General features: G+C 39.6%; 2 protein-coding genes across 3 annotated transcripts; both read left to right on the top strand.

The window, feature by feature from the left end:
- The first annotated feature begins 2,873 nt into the window (after positions 1–2,873).
- On the top strand, positions 2,874–9,909 carry LOC131574702 (serine protease inhibitor 2.1-like). Its single transcript, XM_058829348.1, has 5 exons — positions 2,874–3,011; positions 5,729–6,391; positions 7,270–7,540; positions 8,189–8,336; positions 9,158–9,909. The coding sequence occupies exons 2-5, from the start codon at positions 5,746–5,748 to the stop codon at positions 9,350–9,352; spliced, it is 1,260 nt and encodes a 419-aa protein (XP_058685331.1). The 5' UTR covers positions 2,874–3,011; positions 5,729–5,745; the 3' UTR covers positions 9,353–9,909.
- A 10,302-nt stretch (positions 9,910–20,211) lies between these two features.
- On the top strand, positions 20,212–25,707 carry LOC131576017 (alpha-1-antitrypsin-like). 2 transcript variants are annotated; one of them, XM_058832260.1, is made up of 6 exons: positions 20,278–20,339; positions 20,407–20,408; positions 21,117–21,800; positions 22,239–22,509; positions 23,257–23,404; positions 24,140–25,707. In XM_058832260.1, exons 1-6 carry the CDS (start codon positions 20,293–20,295, stop codon positions 24,344–24,346), a joined length of 1,359 nt encoding a protein of 452 aa, XP_058688243.1. In that variant the 5' UTR covers positions 20,278–20,292; the 3' UTR covers positions 24,347–25,707. The 2 variants fall into 2 exon arrangements, with proteins under 2 accessions (XP_058688232.1, XP_058688243.1); XM_058832249.1 differs by lacking the exon at positions 20,407–20,408 and having other exon boundaries at positions 20,212–20,339; positions 21,111–21,800.
- The last annotated feature ends 69 nt before the right edge of the window (positions 25,708–25,776 follow it).

The raw sequence follows: 25,776 nt of genomic DNA, 5'->3' as shown, positions 1-25,776 counted from the left end.
TATCCTGAGCAGTACTTGGCCAATGAAAGATATTATTTGAGATCTTTATGGTCAATAAGATCATTTTGTCATCAATTTTGGTGGTTAGGAAGAAAAGAAAACAGAATACATACTATTCTTTCACAACATCCTAGGTGGAAATCACCCAGATATTAAAATCTTGGTAGCTCTTTCATTACTAATATTACAGAATATAATTTTACAGAAATATTCAGATCTGAATAGCAAATCCATGGTGAAGCTGTTATATGTAGAATTAGTGAAAAATCTTCTTTTGAAAGATTCTGGGACCTAAATAAAGGTTTCTAACATTAGAGCAAACTGCCTACTTTCTTTCCCCTTTTACAGGAGGCTGTGGTTCCTATGTCATACTTGCCAGCCTGCACAGCAGGCTGCACTGAAGCAGCAATAGGGGTTCAGTTGTTCAGTTGTTACTGGTGCACCATACATGTAAGACACCTACATTTAGTGTATAATTTGCAACTGAAATTGGTTTTCCAACTGAAAAGATATTATAAGTGTTCACTATCGGTCATTACCATTGGTAATTTTTTTTAAACTCTCGTTCCTGTTCTCTATTTAGTTCATATGAATGATGCTAATTCAAATGAAAAAAAGTTCTGTGAGCTGAACTTACCTCTCCTTGTGCAAGTTTTCTTCACTAAATATAGACTATATTTCATCCTAATTTCACAGTCCCTTCCTAAGCTACTGAATTTTGTCTTTCTGACAGTGCAACAGAGGAGATTCTCCAAGACGTATGAAAAGCATGGCATGACCACTATGAGCAGATTGTGCCTTTATTGTTCATTATATACCTCATCCAAACTAGAAAAAACATAGTTCACCAGCCATGCTTGCATCTCCAATCCTAGCAATTTTCCTGCGCTCTGAGTGCCTGATCCTTCCCAAAGACTATTGCATAACTCAAGGCTATCAGCAAGGAAATGGAGGGGAGGGCAATGTCCATTTCCTTCCTAATTCCATACTCCATTTCCTTCATATTGCTGCTCTGTCAATATGCTTGTGGTCTATATTCTTTACACTAAAACGTCTTTGTGTAAATTATGACATAATAGGTTTATAACTTGTGTATTTGTCAGCCATTATCCCAGAAGAGTTTTATTGTTGTCAAATTGACACAAAAACTCTAATTTCCCTAACTAATGTGCAGAAGCATAACAAGAACACTGGACAAGTTGAGTGGCTCTGTTATTGAATATACCAGTCAATGGTTAATTAAGAACTCTTTAAACCTGCTTTGGAATGTTCTATTCAACACAAAACAAACTGTCAGGAAGATGTTTGCAAGGTATTAGCAAATGCATGAAATGAATATATGGCTCTATTTCTTCTAAAGATGTCAAAATGTGAGCTGGGGTGTGGTATAGAAACTGACCTACATGAACTATACAGCAGTGACATGGACTCAGGCAATGCAAACTTTGTCGTGGTTTTAATTATCAGAAGGAATAAAACACATTTGTTTTAATATTTCCTTTTCCTGTACTTTTATTCCTATAAAAAATAAATAGTAGAGCAAAATATCTAGTTCAATAGATAAATGATCTGTATGAAGCTGGTTAACATGGTTTCATGAGTTAGAGCTGAAACTGTGGTCAGCAGGGAGGTGGGACTGCAATCGCTCGTGGCAGTGCGTGGTACACCTGGCACGCGTGCGTCTGTCTGCTCATCGTTTTGGTTTCAAGCTGCTGTAGTACCCTATTTCTGCTGCTATAATGAAATGGTAAGGAAATGCCTTGTTAAAGTTTAGCTTAACATTATTAAAAACAAAACAGTAATTACAAGGCATCACAAATGAAAGAGAAAACAAGAGGCTTATAACCATTTTGTAACACAGTTTGTCCTTGACCACCATGACCTGTTATTCACCTGGGCTTTGATGAGTAAAATAATCTCTGTGTTTGTGACCTTTACAGCCAGAGTTAGAAGGAGGAAGTAAAAAGGGAAGGGGGGAGGGAGGAGAAGGGAAGAAATATAGAGGAAAACAAAGAAGGGGAGTGTCCAGACAATATATATCTGTGTTCTGTCTCCATGTTTATCTATGTTTGTAACAACAAAATTACACATGTGAGTAAACAAGTACAAAGAAAAGAGTCATCACAAATGGGGAAATATATTTTATGTCACCACTCAATCATGGTCTTTGTTGTTAACTGGAAAATTCAGTCATCTTGATCCATCAGCATTTCATTCCTATTGGGAAAAGTTAATAAGAACAAACAGCACTTGTTTTCATTTGAACAATTTAAAAGTGTGTGAGAGGGCAAGGAGAATGAGAATGGGTGCGCACATGCAGTATGCCAACATGTGGGAGTAAACAGCCTGCTACTTGCATTCCCACCACCTGCCCAAGGCAGTAACTGAGATGCACACAGAACTGAGACATATGAAGGGACCACATCAGCCAGGGTGGGAAACCTCTCATGGAAACGTGTTTATCACATACCCCCACAGTGGTGCTAATCTACAGAGTGAGAAGGTACAGCCAATTACTTTGTTATCCATATACAGACTGAGGATCATGCGGAAGATTTGTCTCTGGATAGATTTTGGAAGAGCGGCTGTGATACGTGGCTGTCAGCTCCATGTGTGCTTCATCACAGCACAGAAAGTCTGACTTCTGGCACCAAGTTAGCTCCTGTTTCTAGTGATTCCAGGCACAACCTCCTGGTTTCCAGTAGGGTCCTAATCACACAACATTTGCTCTTAAGCTCCTCCGCATGGTCAGAGGCAACAGAGAGGATGTTACAGCTACTGTTGAAATGGCTGAAGATTGTCAGCTTCTTTGGCTGAATAACAGAGATGATCCTTGCGAACCCTGTTTCATCAATATTTGCTTTATTTCCTCCTTTCTTTTGGTTGGCTCTGATGTTTATCGGGTCTGTATAATGTTTAACATCTCTAATTAAGCAGAAGAAGATGAAGCAGTATAAGTAACAGTGTGGGGAACAGCATGGTCAGATGAACGCAACGGGGCTTCTGATTTTGTAAGTACTACACATGAATTTCTTTTAGAGAGATGGAAATGATGCTTTCTGCAGTCAATGGAATTTTAGTATTAGGTTAATTTCATTTGTCTGTTTGTGATTTGGTTCTGTGTGGATGTTGCAATGAAATATTAACCAAGCAGATGTGCATGGGACCAGTGGGACCTGCTGTTCTGGGGGAATATGCTTAGACTGAAATCAAACTAAAAAACTCTTTGAAGTCATGGGGACTTATTAAGCACTTGTTAAAAGAGAATACTGATGTAATCACCTTTCAGGCTGGAAACAGCCTTCACAGTGACTCAAAATTAGTATAATCCCACTAGTGACTGAACAACCAGGTCCAATTTAAAAACTCTTCTGGTGACTTAGTTTATAAAGCAACAATTGAACTGCTAAGGCCAGGCTCTCTAATTAGGACTGGGGTAAGTGTAGGGGGTGGGTGGAAGGCCACAATTTAAATTTAATTGCTCCTTTTACTCCCATAGACAAACTAATACATGGTCTGGAAGAGAATTATTTTCTGAATCTCCAGTTTGCACAAAAAGTACTTCCAGACTTAACAAAGATTTTACAATTTTTTCAGCTTTGAAATGTTAACTAAAATATTGATGTCAAAATTTTTTTAATCTCAAAATGTTGAAATTAACATGCTTTTCATCTTTAAAAGGAAAAGTAGGTGAGAAAAACTTGATGATATTATTCAGTGTTTTCCAGCTTTTGATAGAAGCACTTATTTTCGATTTCTGTAGGGAATTGTGATACCAGGAGAAGTTTTTTAACTAATTTGTTACAGCAGAAGTTAAAAACAGAGCCATGCCTAATATAAGTTTGCTGCAGAAAAAGACCCCAAACCAAACTCTTTGCTTCAGAATTCTTTAAAATTTAGGCTAAGCTCTGTATGGACATAAGAAGTAAAACTATTTTTTTGTTTCTCACTTAAGTGTCCAATATCTTAAATAACTAGAGAAAAATAGACTATGACATGTTAAACATCAAATAATATAGTATGAAACACCTTTGTACTGTATTATTTCTTCTTTTTTCCACAGTACATAAGGGTTGTTTCAATTTTGCCTCTGTTGTTGTTGTTACTGTGGTTGTTGTGAAAAAGAGGCAGAGTTCTGCTTAAAAGAGATGAAAATAGTTAAACTGTATTCCTGTCTAGGACCATACTACATCTTTTGTTTTAAAGAAATTCAAATTTAGTGTTATTACTTGTTACTGTGGCCAGTGCAGTGGGCCCTGGCAGATCTTGGCTGGGCTCAGTACACTCAGATCCTAGCAAATATGAGAACACACAGCTATCTCTATGTTTGCTATGAAAACAAGAAAGACCATCAGTACGAAAATAAAACAACTGGTTAATCACCAAGAAGCCTTGAACTTGGGCTCCCATCAGAAATTCTAAATCTTTAGGCACTATATACAGTCATCTGTCACACCTAGGAATGAAGGTAGGACCAAGAGAACTTTACCATGGACATGGGAATGTACATTCCTGATAGAAAAGGTTACAAATAGGCTGTATTGGCTGGAAACCAGAATAAGACCCATGACAGTAGAAAAGTTCTAGAAATGTTTTCACATTGAATATTTGAATTTGAAATTTTGAAAATCTGAATATTTTCATTGATAGCTCATTACAGTTCTGAAGAGGGTTTATATGAGATGCCTCCGCAGAGCTGCAGGGAGCTGAATTCAGTAAACCAGAGACTTGTTCCAGCTCGTGTGGAGAGCTGGCGGCTCTTGTGAAGTATATCATGTCAGCTTTAGGAGAGCAAGCATAATGAAGAAACTTGTAATCTCCAAGGGAATTAATCTGTGTCCTTTGATGTCCAAATGGGATGAGTGCTCTCTTCCTCTTTGAGCCAGGTCCTTCCCACATGCCATGCAGGTTAACCCATGGTGAGGGGCAAACCACCACTTAAGAAGTTACAACCACTTGTTGCAGCTCTCCCAAAAGGAAGATTCCTTCATTCCAAACATGCACCTCATTATCTGATGCAAACCTGCTGCTTGCCACATGCCCTTGTGCCCACCTCTCTGTGCACTGCTGTCATGGCACAAGGCTTTCACCTTGAAGTTCATGTAGAGAGATTACCTTCTTCCATCAGTTATCAGCTGTGGCCAGTAACTGGCCATGTGAGTAAACAGGGGTGTGAATTTAACAAGCACAGGATAGTCTATGGCAGCTCTCTGTCCATGTGGGGCTGCCCTGAGGAATGTGAGGGAATTTACTCAGTCCCAGTGAGTACTGAGCTGCCTCACATTTCCTTATATTTATCAAGTTGCTTTTGGGAAGATGCTGTGGAGTATTTGATGTCTTTGTGACCTACACCCTGTCTTACCTTGTAATAACTTGTTTAGATGTACCCTGCAGAAGACAGTGTTTTGGGAAGAAAATGTCATTGTTAACAAAGATTATTATGGGATGTAGCTCTATATTTTCATTGCCAGTGAAAAAAAGTATTACTTTTTCAGAGCAGTTACCATAGAATATTATGAATTTATTATGCCTGACATTTTAATCTATAACCTATTTGAATTGTTAAATAAGTTTGACATTGTGCCCATGGGAACTTTAAGCATGTTATGTACATTAGATATTTACAGTTGATCTATGCTGCATTTATGCTAACAAACTATTCATTATTTCTTACTACCAAGCACATCATTATCATCTGCTCATTTAATGACTGTTTATTTTGTGGCAGAATAATTTGAAAAGAAGATGAAGTGTCTCCTGTGCCTGTGTTTACTCCTTGCTGTTCTTTGTGCTGTAATCCATTGCTGCCCTGAAGACATTTGCCATGAAGTCAACAATACTAATCTGCAGGATGGAAGAGAAAATTTATTAACGTATAGCTGTTACAAGAAAGGCTCTAACTATGCAGATTTTGTATTTAGATTTTACAAGGAGGCTGCATCAAAAGAAGTTGATAAAAATGTTTTCTTTTCTCCCATAAGTATCTCCACTGCCTTTGCCATAGTGGCTGTTGGTGCTAAATCAACCACTCTGACTGAGATTCTTGAAGGCCTGGGCTTTGATGATGTGACTGAGACTAGCGTACGTGATGTACATGAAAGTTTTCACAAAATTTTGTCAGTACTGAAGTGTACTGATGTTAATTTCACATTAAATATAGGGAATGCCCTTTTTACAGCTAATGGGTATGAACCACATGACTCATTTTTACAAAATGCCACACATTTTTATGATGTAGTATTTTTCTCTAGTGATTTTCATAAACCAGAACAAGCTACAAAGCAAATCAATAAATATGTAGAGGAGAAAACCAAGGGGAAAATTCCTGAATTAGTTGGTCATCTTGATCCAAGTACTGTACTGGTTCTTGTTAACTATATTTATTTTAAAGGTAAGATACTTAACGTAATATTTCAATAAACAGCTTTAATACAAAATAAAAATTTTAGGGAACTTCTGATGACTTATTACCAGAGTGACAATTTAGGAAAGAGATAAACTGTGCAGTTTGCTTTCAAGTAAAGATTAGATCTGGCCAAAAGCAGAGTATCTGATTGCTGAGAAATACTGATTTCTTGGTTTTGACTCAATTTGCTTGAAAGCTGTGGACAGAAAAGTTCCACTCTAGTGGATGCCTCATAGACAAGGATCAACATAGTCTCACTTGTTGAGGCCATAATGACTAAAGATGTATCCAAGATCTCTATGCTGACTGTACAAGCCAGTCAGACTTGGTGGACTGACATTCTTGCACAGGAAACCCAGTTTTATGGTAGATCTACTAGGTGCTCTGCATGAAAACCTGGGACATAGCATCTTGAGGGCCTGTGCTCCTGGAGTCTTGATCAAACGTTAGGACTCTTTAATTGCTGATGAATTTCACACCAGGCTGAGTGCAGTAAGCTTGTGTGGGTTACAGCCTAACAGAAAAGGCATAAGAAGGTCCTGAAGGTGACTGAATGCTTAAGTGATTGCTTTTAAATGGCATAAAAGACATTACACAGGCTCACAGTAGAAGAAGGACTCAACTGGTCATCAGCCTTTGGTTGTTCTTCAGCAAGACATGATGTGCTCACATGAAATATGATGAGCTTACTGCACAGTTAGAATGTTTAATTGTGTGTTATAGAGGAAGTTGAAGTGATTTAATTAGCTTCTTCTCCCATCAATATGCCTCCAGTGTCCTACATTAAAGCTGGTCTAATTTAGATAAACCATTCTTTATGATCTTCATGTTTGAGAGCAACAACATCTCTTTTTCCCCATTAGCTGCCTGGGAAAAGTCTTTTGATCCTTTGCGTACATATGAGGATGATTTTTTTGTGAACACAAATGCATCTGTTAGAGTCAATATGATGCAGCGTGATGGTACCTCAAACACTTACTACGACCAGGATCTCTCCTGTATGGTGGTAGAGCTGCCTTACCAGGGACTTCTACGAGCATTGCTTATTCTGCCTGATGATGGAAAGATGAAGCAAGTGGAAGAAGCTCTCTCCAAGGAAACTGTTTGTAAATGGCAGAGCAAACTTGTGAGCAGGTAACTCTAAGTATATGGATTGCTATATTTGGGAACACATCACTGTTTTTAAGAGAAAATGGCAATTTCAGATCACCTCCTACTGGACATAATGTCCTGATTTCATAAAGGGAAGTTTTAAGCAATTCCCCAAATGAGTCAGAGCAGAGCATAATCACTAAGAAACTGCAGGCTCCGTGACCTGACAGAAGGGGTCACAGCACTGTAACAGCTGCTTCAAAACTTGCTTGGCTACTTTTTGACTCCTTACCTCTTCTTTCACCGTGTTAACATGATTAATTTCTTTCACCATGTCTTAGATTTTATCCTCCTTTTCCCTTACTTTAGTTCCCTTACTTCCCACTAGTGGTCTGCTTACTCTCCATAACCCTTTAGCCAAAAATCGCTACTAGCTGCGCATGTGGCACTGGGATGAAAGAGCGACAATGAAGACATTTCTTTTCCCAAAATCTAACAGAGAATGTAGATACAAGAAGATGTTGCATCTCTCAGGATGCCAAAATTGCTCAAGGAATACAAAGACTACCATCAAACAAATTCGCAATCAAAAGAATGCTTTCAAGTGTTGCTGAGTTGCATACTATCCACCCTGCTGGCTGAGATGAGGCTGCAAGGGCTCACTGCTCTTTTGTTTTCTTTGATCAACAGGAGATTAAATCTGCAGTTACCAAAGTTTTCTATTAGTGGGTCTTATGATGTTAAATCCGTGTCTGAGCAAATGGGAATTACTGAATTGTTCTCAGGTAATGCTGATCTGTCTGGAATTAGCAGCAATCATGATCTCCGGATTTCACAGGTAAGTAGACAGAGCTGGTGATGGGTTGGTGGTTGGTTGTTTTGATCAGCTGTGTCTGGGATTTTTAAAGACATTATTTCCCTCTTTATATTACTGAAGTTGTAAGTAAAACTCACAAAGACATGTAGGGGCTAGCTCAGTAATTGTGTTTTTTTACAGAAAGAATATCCCAGCTCACATTTGTATTACTTTAATGCTGCTATTAAAAAGCTGGATATTAAATACATAGGAAAATTGGGCAACATTTTGAATAACTTCTTGGCACTGGAATGTAATAGCTTACATGAAGTTGTGTCAAGTAAGCTACAAATGAGGTGTTCATTATTATATTTGTGTTGATTAATATCTCAATTTTTAATATTCCCCAAATTTTCAGGAAATCCCCAGTTTGCAGTAGCAAAATTTGACAATGTCAATTTGAGCTATGTTTTAATGCTAAAGGTGCCAAATACTGCCCCATAATAGCCTATAAATAGAAATTTTCAGTTAACTTTGAAATAAGAGAAAGTGTTGCTAGTCGGAGTCCAAACCATCTAAGAAAATAAGCTAACTTATACATGGGGTATTTTTATCGAACTCTACTCAGCACTGGAGAAAATGCATTTCAGTGTGTCCATGGTAATTTTTGGCCCTCCTTGCTCAGTCCTGGCATAGAAAATACTCCTGTTTCAAACTGTTGGAGATTTATAATACAGTAAAGTTTCATCCACTGGATTTATTATTCCTTTCTTCTCCTAAATGTTCTATAAGAAGAGAATTTATTTTACTGCTTCTTCCTGTCCCACATATGAACCTCAGTGTTTTTTTCCTATTCTGTGCAGGCAGTTCACAAGGCCTTGCTGGAAGTTGATGAGGCTGGCACTGAAGCTGTAGGAGGCACTGCCATAATCTCTACCAGATTTTCCTATTCTTCTGATACCATCAAATTCAACAGGCCTTTCCTTATTTTGATCTCTGACAAACAAACCAACACCACATTTTTCATGGGGAAAATTGTTGATCCTACAAAGAAGTAATTCACTGGGTTATTTGGCATACTGATATTGGGTATGGGTTATAATGGCTAGAGTGTTTGCAGTTTTGGGCTAGGTAGTGCTGCTACCTAGTCTGTGATTGAGGGATATTCAGAAGTAAATGAGAAATTTCCTTATTGAATTAATGAGAAAAAAAATTGTAAAACATCACCATTAACTGTCACTTTTTAAATGTAACATGTTCCCCAGCTGAATAATTGTATTGGATTTGCATGGCAAGGTTTTGGTAGTGGGGACCTGTGGCGGCCTATGGAGGTGACTTCAAGCTGCCAGAAGTTTCCCCCATATCTGACAGAGCCACTGCCAACCAGCTCCAAGATGGATCTGCTGCTGCTGAAGGCTGACCCAATCAGGAATGATAGTAACACCTCTGTGGTAACATATTTGAGAAGGGAATAAAGTTATTTCGCAGAAGCAATTGAGTCCAGAGGAGTGCAGAGTGAGAAACCACAGTCCACACACCAAGGTCAGTGAAGAATGAGGGGAGGAGGTGCCAAAGCAAAGACCCACCTGCAGGCTGTGGTGCAGACCATGGTGAGCAGGCTGTCACTGTGCAGCCCATGGAGGTCCAGGGGAGAGCTGAGATCCACCTACAGCCCAGGTGTATGGCAGGTGGGTGTCCAGAAGGAGGCTGTGACCCCATGGGAAGCCCACACTGGAGCACACTCCTGGCAGGACCTGCAGACCCATGAAGAGAGGAGCCCACGCTAGAGCAGGTTTGATGCCTGGACTTGTGACCCCGTGGGGGACCCGTGCTGGAGCAGCCTGTGCCTGAAGGACTGAATCCTGTGGAAGGGACCCACAATGGATCAGCCTGCGCCTGAAGGACTGAATCCTGTGGAAGGGACCCACAATGGAGCAGCCTGTGCCTGAAGGACTGAATCCTGTGCAAGGGACCCACAGTGGATCAGCCTGCGCCTGAAGGACTGAATCCTGTGGAAGGACCCACAATGGAGCAGTTTATAAAAAGCTGTAGTCCATGGGAAGGACGCACACTGGAGAAGTTCATGGAGGACTGCCTTCTTTGTGGGGGACCCCAGACTGGAGCAGGGGGAAGACTACTCTCCCTGGAGAGGAATAAACAGCAGAACCATGTGATGAACTTCACCCAAGTGCCCTTCTCCCTGAGCTGGGGAAAAAGAGTTTTTAAGATTTGTTTTACTTCTCATTATTCTGCTCTGCTTTTGATTGGTAATAAATTCAACTAATTTCTCCAAGTCGAGTCTATGTTGCCTGTGGCAGTAATCAGTTTGTGATCTCTGCCTATCCTTATCTCAACTCATGAACCTTGCATTTTATTTTCTCTGCATTTTCCAGTTGAGGAAAGGAGTGATGGAATGACTTTAATGGGCACTTGTCATCCAACCAAGGTCATCCAGCCACAACTTATTAAAACAGTTTCCAAATTTTCCACGGAAGATAACTTTTTCTTAAGTATGTTGTTATTTTTAAAAGTGAATTCTCTCTGCTAAGGAGTTTTGTTCTGCTTTCAGTTCTGGATTACTCACCGAAACCTTTAACACAGTAGGTAACAACTCTTGTCATTCTACTATGTCTTCTCCAGTACTCATCTCAGCTGGTCCTTACAGAGTCCTTTCCTCCTTACATCACTCTTTGCTGCCAAGGCTTGTTTATCCTCAATCAACTTGTTCTTTCTCACATGTTTCAACTCTTTGCCTAGGACATCTTAAGAAATCATTGACAAAAGAGAAGAGAATAATCCTTGAAACAATAGACTTATTCTGATGTAGCTCTTTGAGTGCCTCTTTGCACTCCACAAGGTCAGCAAAAAACTTTAAGAGACAGTGACATTAGGCATAGCATGAACTGTCAAAGAATTGTCTGTGAAAAAATGCCATTCATTAATAATTGATCAGCTGTGGATGATCAATCAAATATACAATGTAATTTAAGAATATCACTTAAGGAATTACTCCAGTCTCTTGTATCATTCTATAAATCTCTTAAAAACAACAAACACCTTCAGTCACTTTTACTAACATAGCAGATATCAGACATAAAATATGTCTTAGAGCTGTTAAATGAGTGCAACTTTTCTCATATAGAAATCACGATTCTCTCTTTATGTGCCTATTTGGGTAAAACCTGTTTTCAAGAAATACCTAAACAATTTTTGCTGTTGTGGGTCTGTAGATCACCTCCTCTAATTACAGTGGAGCACAGGGGCTAAACTCTGTAGCAAATTATATGTTGCCTCAAGGAGGCACTAATTTTGACAGCTTCTATCTCACTGCACTGCTTTCATGCCATTGCATAGTGATCCTGGATATATTTTTTGCAAGTGGAGGTGAGTCCCCATCCCTAGGAAGATGAGGCTTCTGAATGTACACTGCTCATTTCTACAGTGATCCTGGAAGTCTCTTTTGCACACTGCAAAGGTAATGCAAGTCCCAAATCAACAAACAAGCTCCCCACCCCTGACATCTCTCTGGCTTTCTGACCTGTTGGTCCAGACTTGGCCCACCTTACACAGAGGTGCTTTACAGGGGCCCAGTCGTATTTGTAGGATTGGGTTGGTGTATGGGGAGCTGTGCTTCTGACTCAGGGGGACTTGGAGATTGCTGCTTTGTATGAGTCCCCTAGCTCCAAGTGGCAAGAACTTGGTGGAAGCCCCAAGTTACTGCTCCTCATGAGGCAAGATGGCATCACTCAGGGGATGGGGAGAGACCATGCCTCTGCAAAGCAGCGGCTTTTACAAAGTTAAGATCAATGATAACCTGCTGTGGTGTGAGGTAGCCTGCTCTGTGCTGCCTACACAACCTCAACAGGAGCTGGGAGCAGCTCCCATGAGATCCCATCCTGATAAATCACCAGGACCGATTAGAAGGTAAGTGGTGAGATTTTTATCAGAGTGTGGTGGCAGAGAAATAGGTTCTTGGCCTGTTGCTAAAGGGAAAGGGGTTAGGAAAAATCCCATAGTTGCTAGGAAAGAGCAAAAGCTTTGGGAAATCAGGCACAGAGCAACTTCCTTTCCCATCTACCTCCCAGGCCTTTGTACTTGAGGTGGCAGAACAACAGCTGCATTAATAGTTTCCCTATTGGATTGTGAAGCATGGCTGCTACTAGCAAAAGTATCAAGTGGGATACCTCTAAATGCTGGTTTGGGAGTTATCTACCAAGCTGTGGGGCATCTCTACACTTTTTCTCCAACTGAGCAACTTCACGCTCCAGACCAGCAGGTTGCCCTGAATTGTGGCAGGGACTGGGGGTAGGAAGAGGGACCATCCTAAATCCCTCTGGAATAAGGGGACATGTAGGAGACAGGAAACTAATAAATCTTGTGCCAAACATAACACCAAAAGCAGAAAAATGCCTACAATTCACAGTATGAAGAATTATAGAGCCTGGGCACTGAACATACCTCGCTGATATTACTCCCAGCACAGTTCTGATAATATTCTTTAGGAACTGGACAATTCTGCAAAGCATTTGTAGGGAGATGGAGTGTTTTTTCCTATTTCCAAGAAAATCTGTCTTGGTCTACTTTGCATCATTTGTCCTTGCAGTTTTCTTTTGTCTTAATATGTGATAGGGAACCCTCTTCATTCTATTAGTGTAATTAAAGGTAGACAAAAAAGGAAGGATTCTGATAGACATAAACAACTAAAATTTTCATCTAGAGGCTGTGGTTTTAATCTGTGGTAAACATATATGTTCTATGGTACCTCATTCATCTGGAGATGTTTTTATTCCTCTACAATTCCCATTCAGCCATTCCCTCAGCCCATGGGGCAGCTGGATCCAAACTAAGCCCTGAAAGAAAACTAGACCTCCTTTATAAGCTAAACGTTGTAACTTTATAACCTAATTCACCTGACTTCCTGTAGTGACAGTCAGCAGAAGGGGATAATACAGTTTACAGTAAAACATGTGACCACCTATCATAAGCATCCAACATAAATGGCCTGCTATAGGTCTGTGAGCCATGATCTGACACACTTATGGGAAGTTTGAGGAAAAGAACTTATCAAGAGAGAGTTTAACCCAGGTGAGAACCCCTGTGAGGGAAGATAGACCCACAGGGCTGGGTCCCTGGAAGGCAGCCTAGCTGTGCCCCAGCAGACCCGAGTGCCAAACTTCTCCTGGCAGCATATGAGCCATGTGGAAGACTGTAAGTTTGTTCAGTCTGACCTTGTTTATGGTCCAGTGGGACTCTGCTGTATCTGCTATATCAGGATAACTTCTGTCAGTAACTATTTGCTTTGCCACATGGCAGAGTCCATGTAGAATGTTACAGAACAAGGAGCAGTGGAATTGCAGGGCTACTGCAGTGTGTGTTCCTTTCAGCAGTAAGGAGAGGCATTGCTGATAATGTCAAAAGGCGCAGAATGTTACAGAAGCAGCAATTGCTCACATAAACTCTGCTGTCCAGATGCTACCAGCACTCTGGACTTTCTTGTTCCCAGCTATGCAATTTGAGCCTCAGCACTGATATCTGGAATGCCTTGAATGGGTACATCCACCCTCTCCCCACAGCCATGACACCTGCACAGCCAGTGATCACTCCTAGTATTGCAAAGAAATGGGAATCATAACAAGTTGAATGCCAACCCTATTCTAAATGTGTCAGTAGATTCAGTGCAACAAAAGCTGCAGGCATTTTCCTTGAACTCACACTAATTTCAGGCAGAGAATCACTAAGCTCTTCAAATCCAGATGATTGTGACAGTTCCCAGGCAGGATAGGTTTTGAATGGGGGTTCTGAAAACCCAGCTACTAGCTTTTGACAGGAGTCTTGGTAGTTTTGGAGGTAGGAAAAAACCTCTAAGAGTGTTAATCCCTACTCCAGCATTCTATTCATGTCTCCAAATCATGTCTCAAGGCACTAGGCTTTCCAATCACAGAAAAAGTTCAAGAGAAACACAAACATTCTTCTGAAGTGAGTTTCACTTGAAAACTCTAAACATTCACTGCTGTGGAAGTTAGAACAACTGCAAATTATCAAGAACAAAAAAGTATGGAGGCCACCATGGGCTATGTATCTCCTGTAACACACCCTTCAAACCTTACCCATCCATACTACATTCCTGGTTGGGTACTGCACATCTGCCCTTAACCACATGGGACTGCTTCCATTAGATGTAAACGCAGCATATATATGATGTCTTTCATTCCCTTTAAACTGTTAGCCACCAAAGACGGATCTGGAAATATCCTTCATTAAGTTCCCACTACCAGGTATAACAGTGAATCCATTTTAAATAATTTAGTAATTCTACTTTCCTCAGACTAACAATTTTAAAGAAAACTATAATTCATCCATTTCATGCAAATGCCCTTGATACGAATAACACCCTGGTTACACAAACTCAGCTGATGTTGCTGAAAATTACTTTGGTGGTTTCTTGCAAAAGAGAATTTCAGTGATGAAAGTACCTTTTCAGTTCAGTTCTAGTGCTGGAGATTAATTTATTACAAGTGAATAAACTTTAATTATACAGTCTTTATTTTTCCTATTTTTTGTTACATTCAGTTTCTTTTCCATAAGCTATCTGGAGAAAAATTCTTATGATTTATTAATTTACTAAACAAGAATGTATTCCTTATCATTGAGAAACTAATTAACAGCAATGTGATTCTCATACGGAAGGTCTGAAGAAGACTTTGTCTGACTTGAGCAAATATCTCATTAAGGAAAAGTTACTATATTGTCTACTATGTTTCATGTAGGAAAAGCAGACCTCATGGAAGATGCTGTGATGAAGGAAGAAGCTTACACTGATGAAAAATCAGTATAAAACAAGACCACAGACTCATAGAAACATTAAGGCTGGAAAAGACCTCCAAGATTATCAAGCCCAGCCTGTGTATTATAGTCACTGTAAGATGATTGCAGCCAGGAGAGAACTTCATAGCAGGGGAAAACATCTGTGCACGGAGGGGATGAAAGATGTAATAGACCCTAAAATGTGTATGAATGCTGTCAGGTTTGCTGCTCTTGCAGATGCAGATTGTCTAGCCATCAAAAAAGCCATACCATAACTTACATATTCAAGGGATGGTTACTAGAATTTGTTTTCTCTTCTTCTATTTTTTCAAGTGAGAGCTGTGTCTCTTGGTAAATCTTATAGGTAAAATTTGAAGTCATTTTGTGTGTCAGTTGGCCCAGCCAAAGATTAGCACCTCATGCCTGTGACTGATTGTGCTGTGTGTCACAGTCATATTCACAGAGGCAGCAAAAGTGACTGAGGCCTCCAACAGAAGCAGATATTGTCCAGCATTTCTGTACATTCTTAGGTTGGCAGGTTGGGAAAGATGGTGCAGCAACCATGACAGAAAGCCTGTGTAGGTACATCCTAGGTCCCTAAGTGTCCTGTGGAGGCACGATAATGTAAGTCACTGATGGAAATGGAATTGTGCTGACCTGCCAGGCTGTGATCTGCAGAGGGCAACCACATAGTCTCATATTTTGCTTCCACTGAAAGTGGGAAGAGAGTTTCTGAATTAAACCATCTCTGATCTGTCAGAATCTTCAAAATCCTGAAACCTTAGCATGTCAAAGACTTGATTAAAAAAAGGGATATGAGCAATAGAATCATACAATAAATTTCATTTCATTGAATATATTCATTCAGCTAGTTGATCCCTCTACTTCTTCACTGAGGTCAACCATATTAATCTGTTGTACAATAACAAATGATAACACTTTTCAAAGTTTAGCCCTAATACTTTCTGTCTGGCTTTGGAAGCAATAAACTTTAAGTGTAATTCCAAAATATCTACATAAGGGACTTTCTTACTGCTTGATTAAGGCTGTGTTTGAATCACAAAAATCTAGAAAGTTAAGACATTGATTTAAACTTAATTTAATACCAAGAAATGTCTCTGGGTAGACAACTTCATTTCAAAATAAGAACTTTTATTCTCTGGTGAACTTGTTATTCTAAAAGTTGTTTGCGTAAGAAGGGCTCTTTTACACCAAGAGAAAAAGGTGCACAGGGCAAATTCTACTAGTAAAATGTAATTATTACAGCATACCAGCTATGAGTGAAGTCCTTGCAAGATGCCAACCTTTCAGTGTGATACTTCTATGCTGTTATGTGCAAGTAGAACTGTTATGCATGGTGCCTTGAGTTCTGGGGATTATAGGAAAAGGAGCCTGTGCCACCATCTCCTGGTAAAATAAAGGAATGGACATGACAAGTTCTGATTCATTTTTTAACAAACCAGAAAGAGCAGTATCTTTTTGGCTTGTTATTGTGTTGATGGGGATTTTAATTTTCTTGCTAAGTTTTAGCTGCAAGTTTGGCAAAATGCTGCACTTGAACAGACTGCTTCACAAAGTATTGATGGTCTGGTGTTCTGGCAAATAATATATATACAGAGCAGCTCAGTAGTGGAAGAGGAGGAAAATTAAATGTTAGAAATTATTGGCAAAGAAAAAAAGAGCAAATCTCATAGCAAATCATCTAAAGCCCTGAGCCATCCACACATGGTCTTATGATAATGAGGGATAAATGAGAACTATTAAATCTTCAGAAAAAATTGTAAGGTTAATCAAAGGTCTGGAACAGCTCCTGTTGGAGGTGAAAGATTTTCAGCCTTGAAAATAGTCAACTTAGCAGGCATAAAGAAGGCAAAACTTGTTTGTGGCAGAGACTGGGCAAAAGGACACTGTGTTCCATCACCATGTCTGATGCCAGAGCTACAGACCAGCACACATAGAAGCACACAGGAGCCAAATTCTGTGCCAGTAAAAAGAGATGGTCCTGCACACACAGGCAATGTATGTGGAGCGGCACATTGCAGGGTGATGCTGCAATTCCAAAGGTATCCCAGTAGAATTCTGCTCCTCATGTGTTCCTGACACAAATTCCTGATGATCAGCATGGGGTTTTTGGTTTATTTGCTTGTTTGTTGTTGTTTTTCCTCCTTTCTTTATCCAAAATGCAGCCTACAAACCATAAACTTCCTGGGTAGATACTCCATACACTGCTTTTCCATTTCATGTTATGCCTCTTATATATTTCAAAGGAGTAACCCCAGCTAAGCAGGCCCTTTTTCAGGGACCCCAGGTCGCTGGTGGCCCAAGGAAAGGCAGGACCAAGGTGCAAATGTAGAGCACTTGGCTGGAGGCAGATGGGAAATGGGGAAGAGCTGGGCATGGAAACTCACAGGAGAGAGTATGGAGGTTCCTCCACAATATGTTATCTTCCATTGTAAATGGGTTTTTTGACACAAGGAAGAAGGGATTAAGTTTTGCATTTAAAATGTTGTGAGGATGATGAAGGGTGAAGCAACTTGTATTTGTTCCTCATACATCTCCTCCTGGTGCTCCCAGGATATAAATAACAGACCTGGCATTTTTTGTGGAGAATGTTTAGGACCAACCCAAAGAGACAGAATAAAAAAAATCCTTGACCTCTCAACCACCTCTTGCACTGCCACCCCCAGACTTTTCCTACTGAGGGAAATTTGAGCTAATAGGAAAGGTTGGAAAATACCTGTGTTTATCCAGATCAGATGGACAGACTCCCCATGAAGGGCTCCAGAAAGCAATGTGTTGTGTCCTTCCACCACATTAGCACTCTCCCCAGAAAGTGCTCTCCATGCATGAGGAACAAGTGCAATTTGAATTTTTTTCTATTTTAATATTAAGTATTAGTAAGTATTATTATTACTAATAATAATTCAAGTGATGTAAAAATATTTTAAACCTGAGACTCCCTTTCAGATATAAATGAAATGATAAAATTAATAAAAGTAAGATAATTAAATAAGTTGATTAGGCTGTAAATAATCAGGCTGAGAGACATTAACTCTCTCATCAGAAAAGAAAATGTCCCTTTACATCACTTCACATCAGGATGGGAAGAACACCCTCATTTTTACTAGCTTTTAGGGAAAAAAAAGGTTTAAAAAAATTGCATATAAAATCTACCAAATGTGCAATTCTACAAAGTTCTTAAAAAATGTTTTGAGGTTATTATTTATATGTTATCACATATAATATGGTATTATTTATACATTATCAAAATATCACAAGTATTTTGAGACAGCATTTCTCCTTTTTTTTCAGTTCAAATCATAACATGTTAATCCTTATTGCCACAGGTTCTGATCAGACTTAACAAAGGTAATGATTCTCTTTAACAGAACTACTCACTGCTATGACTAGAATTAATAACAATTCCACATCTTCATCAATCAGTTATCACATTCAGAAACAATTCCTAGGGCCTTTGATTCTTCTTCTATTTGAATTGTTCTCAGAGGGCAACCCAAGGCTCCTGTTTGCCAGACTTGTGCATTTATTATTACATTAACACATCACACTTATTAGATGATTTTTTCCACTACTATGAATGTATAGAGGTGTGTGTATTCACATACATTCACATACATTTCACAGATAGGTGAAAACACGTACAGTTATTCACAATTACCTGTGCACGTCACATAAGTAGTTTTATATTTCATTTGATCTTTAAGCAGAAGGGCCTCAGAAGGAAAGCTGTGAATTGCCTTTCCCCTCACTTTCTCCTCCACCTCTTGCAGCCGACATATGAGCCAAGTGGATGACTTGGGTCTGATAGTCTCAAGTAGAAGGTTTTGAGGTTCTTGTAACCAGATCAAGTGGTCAGGTGTTCCAGCCCCTAGGTTAGTATGCAAAAAGATTAACACTGCTGAATTCAAAATGAAAAGGGTATGCTCTCTCCTGTTTTGCTGCCTGATTATGCAGCCATAGAAAACAACCACAGGACAAGAGCCTTGATTTGAGATTAGGGGGAAGAAAGTCCAGTTCCCTTTCCAGCATTGCTTCAGCTTCCATTGTGCAGCTCCCCACCAGTGTGCTCTCATTCAGAGATGTTGAACACCTCATGTGGGGCATTTCAATACTTGATGTAGTCTGGGGCTTCTGCTCAGAAACCAAATGCTTGGGAGCTTGCAGAGAGGCACATGTTGGCAACCAAATCTGTTTTAAAAAGTTCATTTTCTGCCTTTGTTTCTCCTTCAGTGATTTGTTCATATATTATATTCAACCCTGAATATCATCCAGTGATGTCTGCATGTCTTCTTTAATACTGGATTGTGAAGGTGAATTGGCAGCCTGTTCTGTGTCCTCTTGGTGTCCATTTCAGCTGCATATGATACAGAAGATTAACCTGAGGAAACAGGATGTCTGTTTCTGACCACATGTTTCTCTTTGCAGTCAGTGCTGCCTCTTAGCAGTGATGGTTTTGTTCTATATTTTCTACAAAGCCAGGTGAAAACTCTTCCACAGTTCCCCAAATACTCTGTTACAGGTGATGGCCAACAGCAACTAGAAAACAATTTTATTGATTCTAAATGTCTCACTAGAGTGATAATGTCACGTGTTATTCTCCTAAGAAACTTAGAGACTGTTCACCAATCACACACAGTCTGCTCTGCATAAGAAAATCTCCAAAACAATTAAACATGCTGTTGAAGGTTGTGACTGAGGTATACAGTAAGGCAGAAGGACTTTATAAATCCAAACCCTGTTTTAAAATCCTGCCAGAGAGGATATGGCTCCGGAAGTGTCCCCAGGACGAATCTGAGGACACTGTGGCAGGGACGCTGTGATCTGCTGTGAGTGGTGCTGGCTCAGACAGACCCAAGCAAGGGGTGGCCCTCACAGCAAGGCACAGCTTCCAGCTCCAGCCATGAAAGGTATGTATGGCTGTGGCTCTCTTGCCAAGCACCCACAGCAGCAGGCTCCTCCTGTTAATCCACAAGCATGGATGCAACAGACACACCGTGTCTGCTCCATTCCTCCTTGTTTGCAGCAAGAAGGTTTTGTCAAAACATTCCGCTTGTCTGGGTTGGAAAAATTGTCCAAAATATCCAATGTCATTACTGCTTCTTGTGCATCCCCACTGGCAACTTTTATTTGAACTAATTAATGATTAACAGAGTGCTCTGATTAACTCTGTTTAATGGTACTGAAGAGAAGAACGAGCAGGCAAGACCAGACTCTAGCAATGTAAGTACCCTTTTAGTTTTCCCTTGGATCATTTACACTTCATTTTGGGGAGGTTTTTGCCTGGAAGTGGTGCCTTTGTACATGTAAATAGGGAATATGCCTCTTATGAAAAGAATCAATACATTCCAAAAGCCAGAAAGAACTGATACTAAAGAAGACACTTCACATAAAAAAGTAAAAATTTGGTTTGGAAACAATAGAAATACCTGTAGACTTTTATACCACAAAGACCGGTGATCTAGTCTTTCATCTTTGAAGAAACTGTAAGAGTATTTTGTAATTTTGGTTCTAGATAGTAGGATCTATGCTTATATCAGGATTTGTTTAATACAGATTAAATTCTCTAATTATTTGATGAATTGAGGAAGGCTAACAGAACTGCAGTAACTTTCCCACAGTACTGAGTACAAAACGAACTCATACCAGTTTTGGCATGTTACTCTGACAGTTACAATGCCACTTACTCTGGGGAAAAGGTCATGAGCTTCCAGTTATTTACAAATTTTAAGAGAATGTGCTAATATTAAAGTCAATTTTTTTTAAACTTTCTAATTACCTCTTTTGAAAGAGAACTAGTCTATATATATATATATAAATAGTGAACAGGAGGTGTATTCTTTCCAGGGATCACTGGCATGCATCAGAAATGTGAATTGTAAGTGTGGGGGACTTTGGAGAACAGGTGTGATCTGAGAGCATCATTTTACTTTACTGGAGGATACAGTTTGAAGAAATTAGTTTCCATGTTTTGCATGTCTATTTCTTTTCCAGAAACAGCTGAAAGCAAAATGAAGCTGACTTTTTCCTTGTGTTTGTTGCTGGTTGGTTTGCATACTGTTGCCCTGTGTCATCAGCATCCTCGCTACCGTAATAAGCAGGATGATGCTAAAGGGACATATTATCCAGGACGTAGTTCTCAGTGGGAAGAAACTTCTCCACTTAAAAACAAAACCTTTGTCAAACTAGTTTTCAGCAATGCTGACTTTGCGTTTTCCTTTTACAAGCTGGTTGCATCTGGAGCAACACACAAAAATATTTTCTTTTCACCCATAAGCATCTCTGCCTCCTTTGCAATGCTGGCACTTGGTGCCAGGGCTGCGACACTGACACAGATTTTGGAAGGGCTTGCCTTTAACCTGAAAAAGACTCAGGCGCAGGAAATACATGAAGGTTTTGGGCAACTCCTCCACATGCTGAACCGTTCAGACAGTGAGTTCCAGCTGAGCCTGGGCAATGCCCTTTTTATAGAAGAGACACTAAAACCACTACAGAAGTTCTTGGATGATGTCAAAAGCATTTATGAGTCTGAAGTCTTTTCTACTGACTTTAACAACTCTGTTGGTGCTGAGAATCAGATCAACAGTTATACTGAGGAAAAGACAAATGGGAAAATTTTAAAACTAGTGGAAAATCTTGATCCTCTGACTGCAATGGTTCTCGTTAACTATGTCTTCTTTAAAGGTAAGATATATCAAAGGGTGCAAAGATAATGCTTTTTACAGAGAATGAAAAGAGAAAAAGTTAAAGTATTTCAAATAGAGGAAATCATGTTCAGTATCTGGAAGGTATCACTATAAATCCATATATATTTGTTGCCAGTAAAAATATCTGCTTTAGTGAAATTTTAAAACAAGTATCTTTATTGAGTTTGGTTAATTTTGTCATGTGATCATAGACTCATGCTGTAATGAAAGATAGTGGTTTCAATATTACGTGTCTGTAATTGTCTTTGAGCACCTAAAAAAAAGTTACAATGCTGTAACAACTGAGGATGCAGTAAAATAGGATAAAAAAGGATATTTACTCTAATGAAAGGAAGTCTGTGGGACAAGGTCCTGTTTTACTCACTTTGATCATTTCTCTTTGTATTCCACTGACAAATTTTCTTTTTGTCGTAAGCCCATTGGGAGAAACCCTTCAGTACAGCACAGACAAAACAAGAAGATTTTTTTGTGGATCAGAAAACTTCTGTAAAAGTTGACATGATGTATCGAAAGGGTTACTACAGAAATTATTTTGATGAAGAGCTGTCCTGTTGGCTGGTTCAGATACCTTACAATGGAGGTGTTGCAGCATTATTTGTTTTGCCTGATGAAGGGAAGATGAAGCTGGTAGAAGATGCCCTCTTGAAAAGAACTGTAACTAAATGGGAAAAGTCCCTACAGGACAGGTAAGGTTTTTTTACTAAGGTGAGAGGTGACCATGTTACAGATTAGTAGTGTTTATCTCACCAAAACAAAACTGTAAAGGACAGTTATTTGACTGATCTCTATACACTTACTGGTTCCTCTGTAATGCATTTCCCTTTTCTTAGTTGGGAAATGAAAATGAAATAGAGCTATGGCGAGTGAACAAATAGGTCATTGAACTTGGGATTCATCTTGGGTTAAGTTCCTGGCTCAACCAAAAATTACTTAGCACCATGATGAGGTCAACAGACCCTTGTTTCATACAAGCACTGGGAAACTACAATGGAGTAGCTTTTGGGTGTTAAGGTGTTGAGGGCATTCTGTGTAAAATTGGATTAACTCACCATTACTGCAGCTATTTCTGTGGTGGCCAAGGCCCTGTTGTGTATCTGAACAGCCTTAGGTCAGCTGGCTACAATCTCTGGAAAAAGCCCTCCTACCTGGCAGTAGCAGCTCTTCTTGCCACTAAGTTGGTGTAGCTGTGTCTTCCGCCCCACTCCCTGAACCCCACTGCAGAGGCACAGACTAGCACAGACTTATTCTGCTCCGACCCTCCACTCAGGCAGCTAACCTCACCAGAAGTGTTATCTAAACCCTGAGAGAAGGCTGTAAACATTTAGGAAAACAAATGTGAAGTGTCTAGTGAATACTAGTCATTAGTGAATACTGAAGCCATTAAGGAGTGTTGATTTGTCATGACTTGTCCCTATATGTGTTGTTTATTACAGAAAGATACATCTGCACATTCCAAAATTTTCTATTTCTGGTACCTATGATGTGAAAAATATAGTCAAACAAATGGGTATGGTCAATCTGTTTACTGAACAAGCTGATCTGTCTGGGATTACTGAGGAGCCTGGACTGAAGGTTTCAAAAGTAAGTCAGCATGTGAAAGCAACCACAGGATTTGCCTGCTCCCAGGAACCTGACATTAATATCCCATGAAAAGCTTATCCCAGTCTCTCTGAAGCATCACTCAATTATCACTAGCTGCCAGTCTGGAGGCAAAGAAAGCCCCGTCTTTCATAAACCTGAAGTCAAACATGCTTACAAGGGGTTAGAAAGGCATGGTGGGAGGATGAGGATGAAGACATACATATAATTAAATGTTCTTTTGGCTACTAAAGAAAATTATCTAAATGTAATGCATTAGCTTTGGTAAAATTTCCTCTAATTCTTCCTACAGAGGGCAAAGGAGTGTTATTCCTGCCCTTCTAGTGTTCTCAAAAAGTTATTTTTTTCAGCTAGATGACAGGGTAAATTCACAATAATACATGAAGCTGCCAAAGACAAAATTGAGTCTCAGCTAAATTACCAGGTTTCTTTGTTTCCAGAGTTTCTTGTCATCAGTCATCTTGAGTGCTCTTTGGCTGCCTGCAGTTTGAGGATGACTCTCTGTACAAGCAGTGAAGGAGGATGGCTTGAGTGGTGCAATGGCAGCTGGTGCTGTGGTGGGAACGGGAGCAACTGGTGATGACCTTCCCAGAAGCTGCTGCTGCTCAGTCTTGCTCCAGGCAGGGCTCCCTTGGGCTGGGCAAAGTGAAAAGGGTGGCAGGCTGCTCTCTTCCTTCTGGCTTGTCAGCTGGAAGCTGTTTGCTTTGTTCCTTGCAGGTGATCCACAGAGCCATGCTGAATGTTCATGAGAATGGCACTGAGGCGGCCGGGGCCACAGTGAAGGAGGTGACCTGGAGATCTGGGGATTTTCCTCGCCCACCTCGAGTCAGATTCAACAGACCATTTCTCCTGGTGATTCTGGATAAATTCACCCACACTGTCCTCTTCATTGGGAAAATTGTAAACCCTGAGCAAAAAGACTGACAAAACGTGTCCACATCACTGGCTATATTCCTGTGAATAGTGAAACACTTATGTATGTGTACCACTCTCTGCTAGCGCTCATCTTCCAACCATTATCCTTAGAAACCTTATTAATCCCTTAAAATACAAAAAACTATTTTTCCTTGTACAAAAGTCACTAGGATTTTCCACAGCCTACACTTGAATAGAGCATGTAGTGTTAATGAAATACAAGTCACTTTTCACCAGTTTTGCAAGAAGCCTTTTCTGACATGCTCCTGTGGGATATTCAATTGGTTCAAAGTCTCCAATTGATGTAGGCATTGCTGTACAATCATAGGGTGTGCATGTGAAAGGAGAAACAGGAAAGTTGTAATCCTGTCTGTTTAATCCACTAACCCTTGATGACTACTCTTGGATACAGATCTCTTTAATATTGGAGTGAATTTTCATTAATTTCTTTAGGTTTTGAACCAAATGTGGCATGAAACTGCAGGATCAGTGACTGAGACTTTGGAGGACACACCAATGTAAAGGGCTGATGAATGCAGCTGTTTTAGCTTGACTTCCTCCATCTCCTCCTCAGCAGAAGCCCTCTGCATGGAGACAAGAAGACTGCTTTTACTGTATAGATAATTTTAATTCTACTAAGAAAGGAATCCATAGCAGAAAAAAACCTTCTGCTTTACTCTACTAACGTAATGATTGCTGCTAATGCCTTGAGATAAAAGCCTGATGGAGTAGTCCATGACATAGCACCATCTTCCTTTCCATAGATTTGTTGTCACTGTCATTTCTTGTTTCTCCTGATGCCACCTTCAGTACTCACTTTCCAGCTAAACTTGACAGATTGTGGTAGAAAAAAGGAGAAATGAAAATTATAACTCCAGAAAGTTTGCATTTCCTCAGCAGGAACAGCAGAGCTTCCTAGGGACTGTTAACTTGGTTTAAGCGATCATAAACACAAAGAAAAAATGCAGAAAATACTTCGAAGTCACTTTTCTAAATGTTAGCAGTGGATTATTGTTATAGAATAAAAACAGACTGGGAATTGATATTTGTACCATTTCTTGACTTAAGGTTCATTGAATCCAACTACACTAGATAGTTGCATGGTTATGAAAGAAACAACTTTACTTACAAAGAAGTAAATATTTAAATTATTTTATTATCTTTTGCTTTAGTTTTTAAATCAACACCTTTAGTGCATCTTATTAAAATATAGAAAGCCAAAGAAAACATGTAAATTATAGACTGATTCAATCTTTTGTTACAGAATATCTTTGACTGATAGAAAAATATAAAGGTTTTAGATCTTAGTTTCTTAAAATGCCAGTGAAAAATATAACATAAAAATTGTGGTGAATACTTCTAAAACACAATTCTTTTTTTGGTTTGGAGATCTTTATTTTCTTTCACATTAAATCAGTGTCATCAATATGAGAAAATTG

Source organism: Poecile atricapillus, chromosome 1, assembly GCF_030490865.1.
Source record: "Poecile atricapillus isolate bPoeAtr1 chromosome 1, bPoeAtr1.hap1, whole genome shotgun sequence".
NCBI classification, from domain to species: domain Eukaryota; kingdom Metazoa; phylum Chordata; class Aves; order Passeriformes; family Paridae; genus Poecile; species Poecile atricapillus.
Note: the sequence above shows the minus strand (reverse complement) of the source record. Positions and strands in the feature narration are given on the sequence as shown.

What these genes read in the sequence shown, in the direction of transcription:
- LOC131574702 (XM_058829348.1), top strand. Translation starts at nt 5,746, where the DNA reads ATGAAGTGTCTCCTGTGCCTGTGTTTACTCCTTGCTGTTCTTTGTGCT. An exon ending in CAGAGCAAACTTGTGAGCAG is followed by an intron (nt 7,541 to 8,188) that starts GTAACTCTAAGT and finishes TTTGATCAACAG; the next exon opens with GAGATTAAATCTGCAGTTAC. An exon ending in ATGATCTCCGGATTTCACAG is followed by an intron (nt 8,337 to 9,157) that starts GTAAGTAGACAG and finishes TATTCTGTGCAG; the next exon opens with GCAGTTCACAAGGCCTTGCT.
- LOC131576017 (XM_058832260.1), top strand. Translation starts at nt 20,293, where the DNA reads ATGGTACTGAAGAGAAGAACGAGCAGGCAAGACCAGACTCTAGCAAT. An exon ending in TAACTATGTCTTCTTTAAAG is followed by an intron (nt 21,801 to 22,238) that starts GTAAGATATATC and finishes TTTTGTCGTAAG; the next exon opens with CCCATTGGGAGAAACCCTTC. An exon ending in GAAAAGTCCCTACAGGACAG is followed by an intron (nt 22,510 to 23,256) that starts GTAAGGTTTTTT and finishes TGTTTATTACAG; the next exon opens with AAAGATACATCTGCACATTC.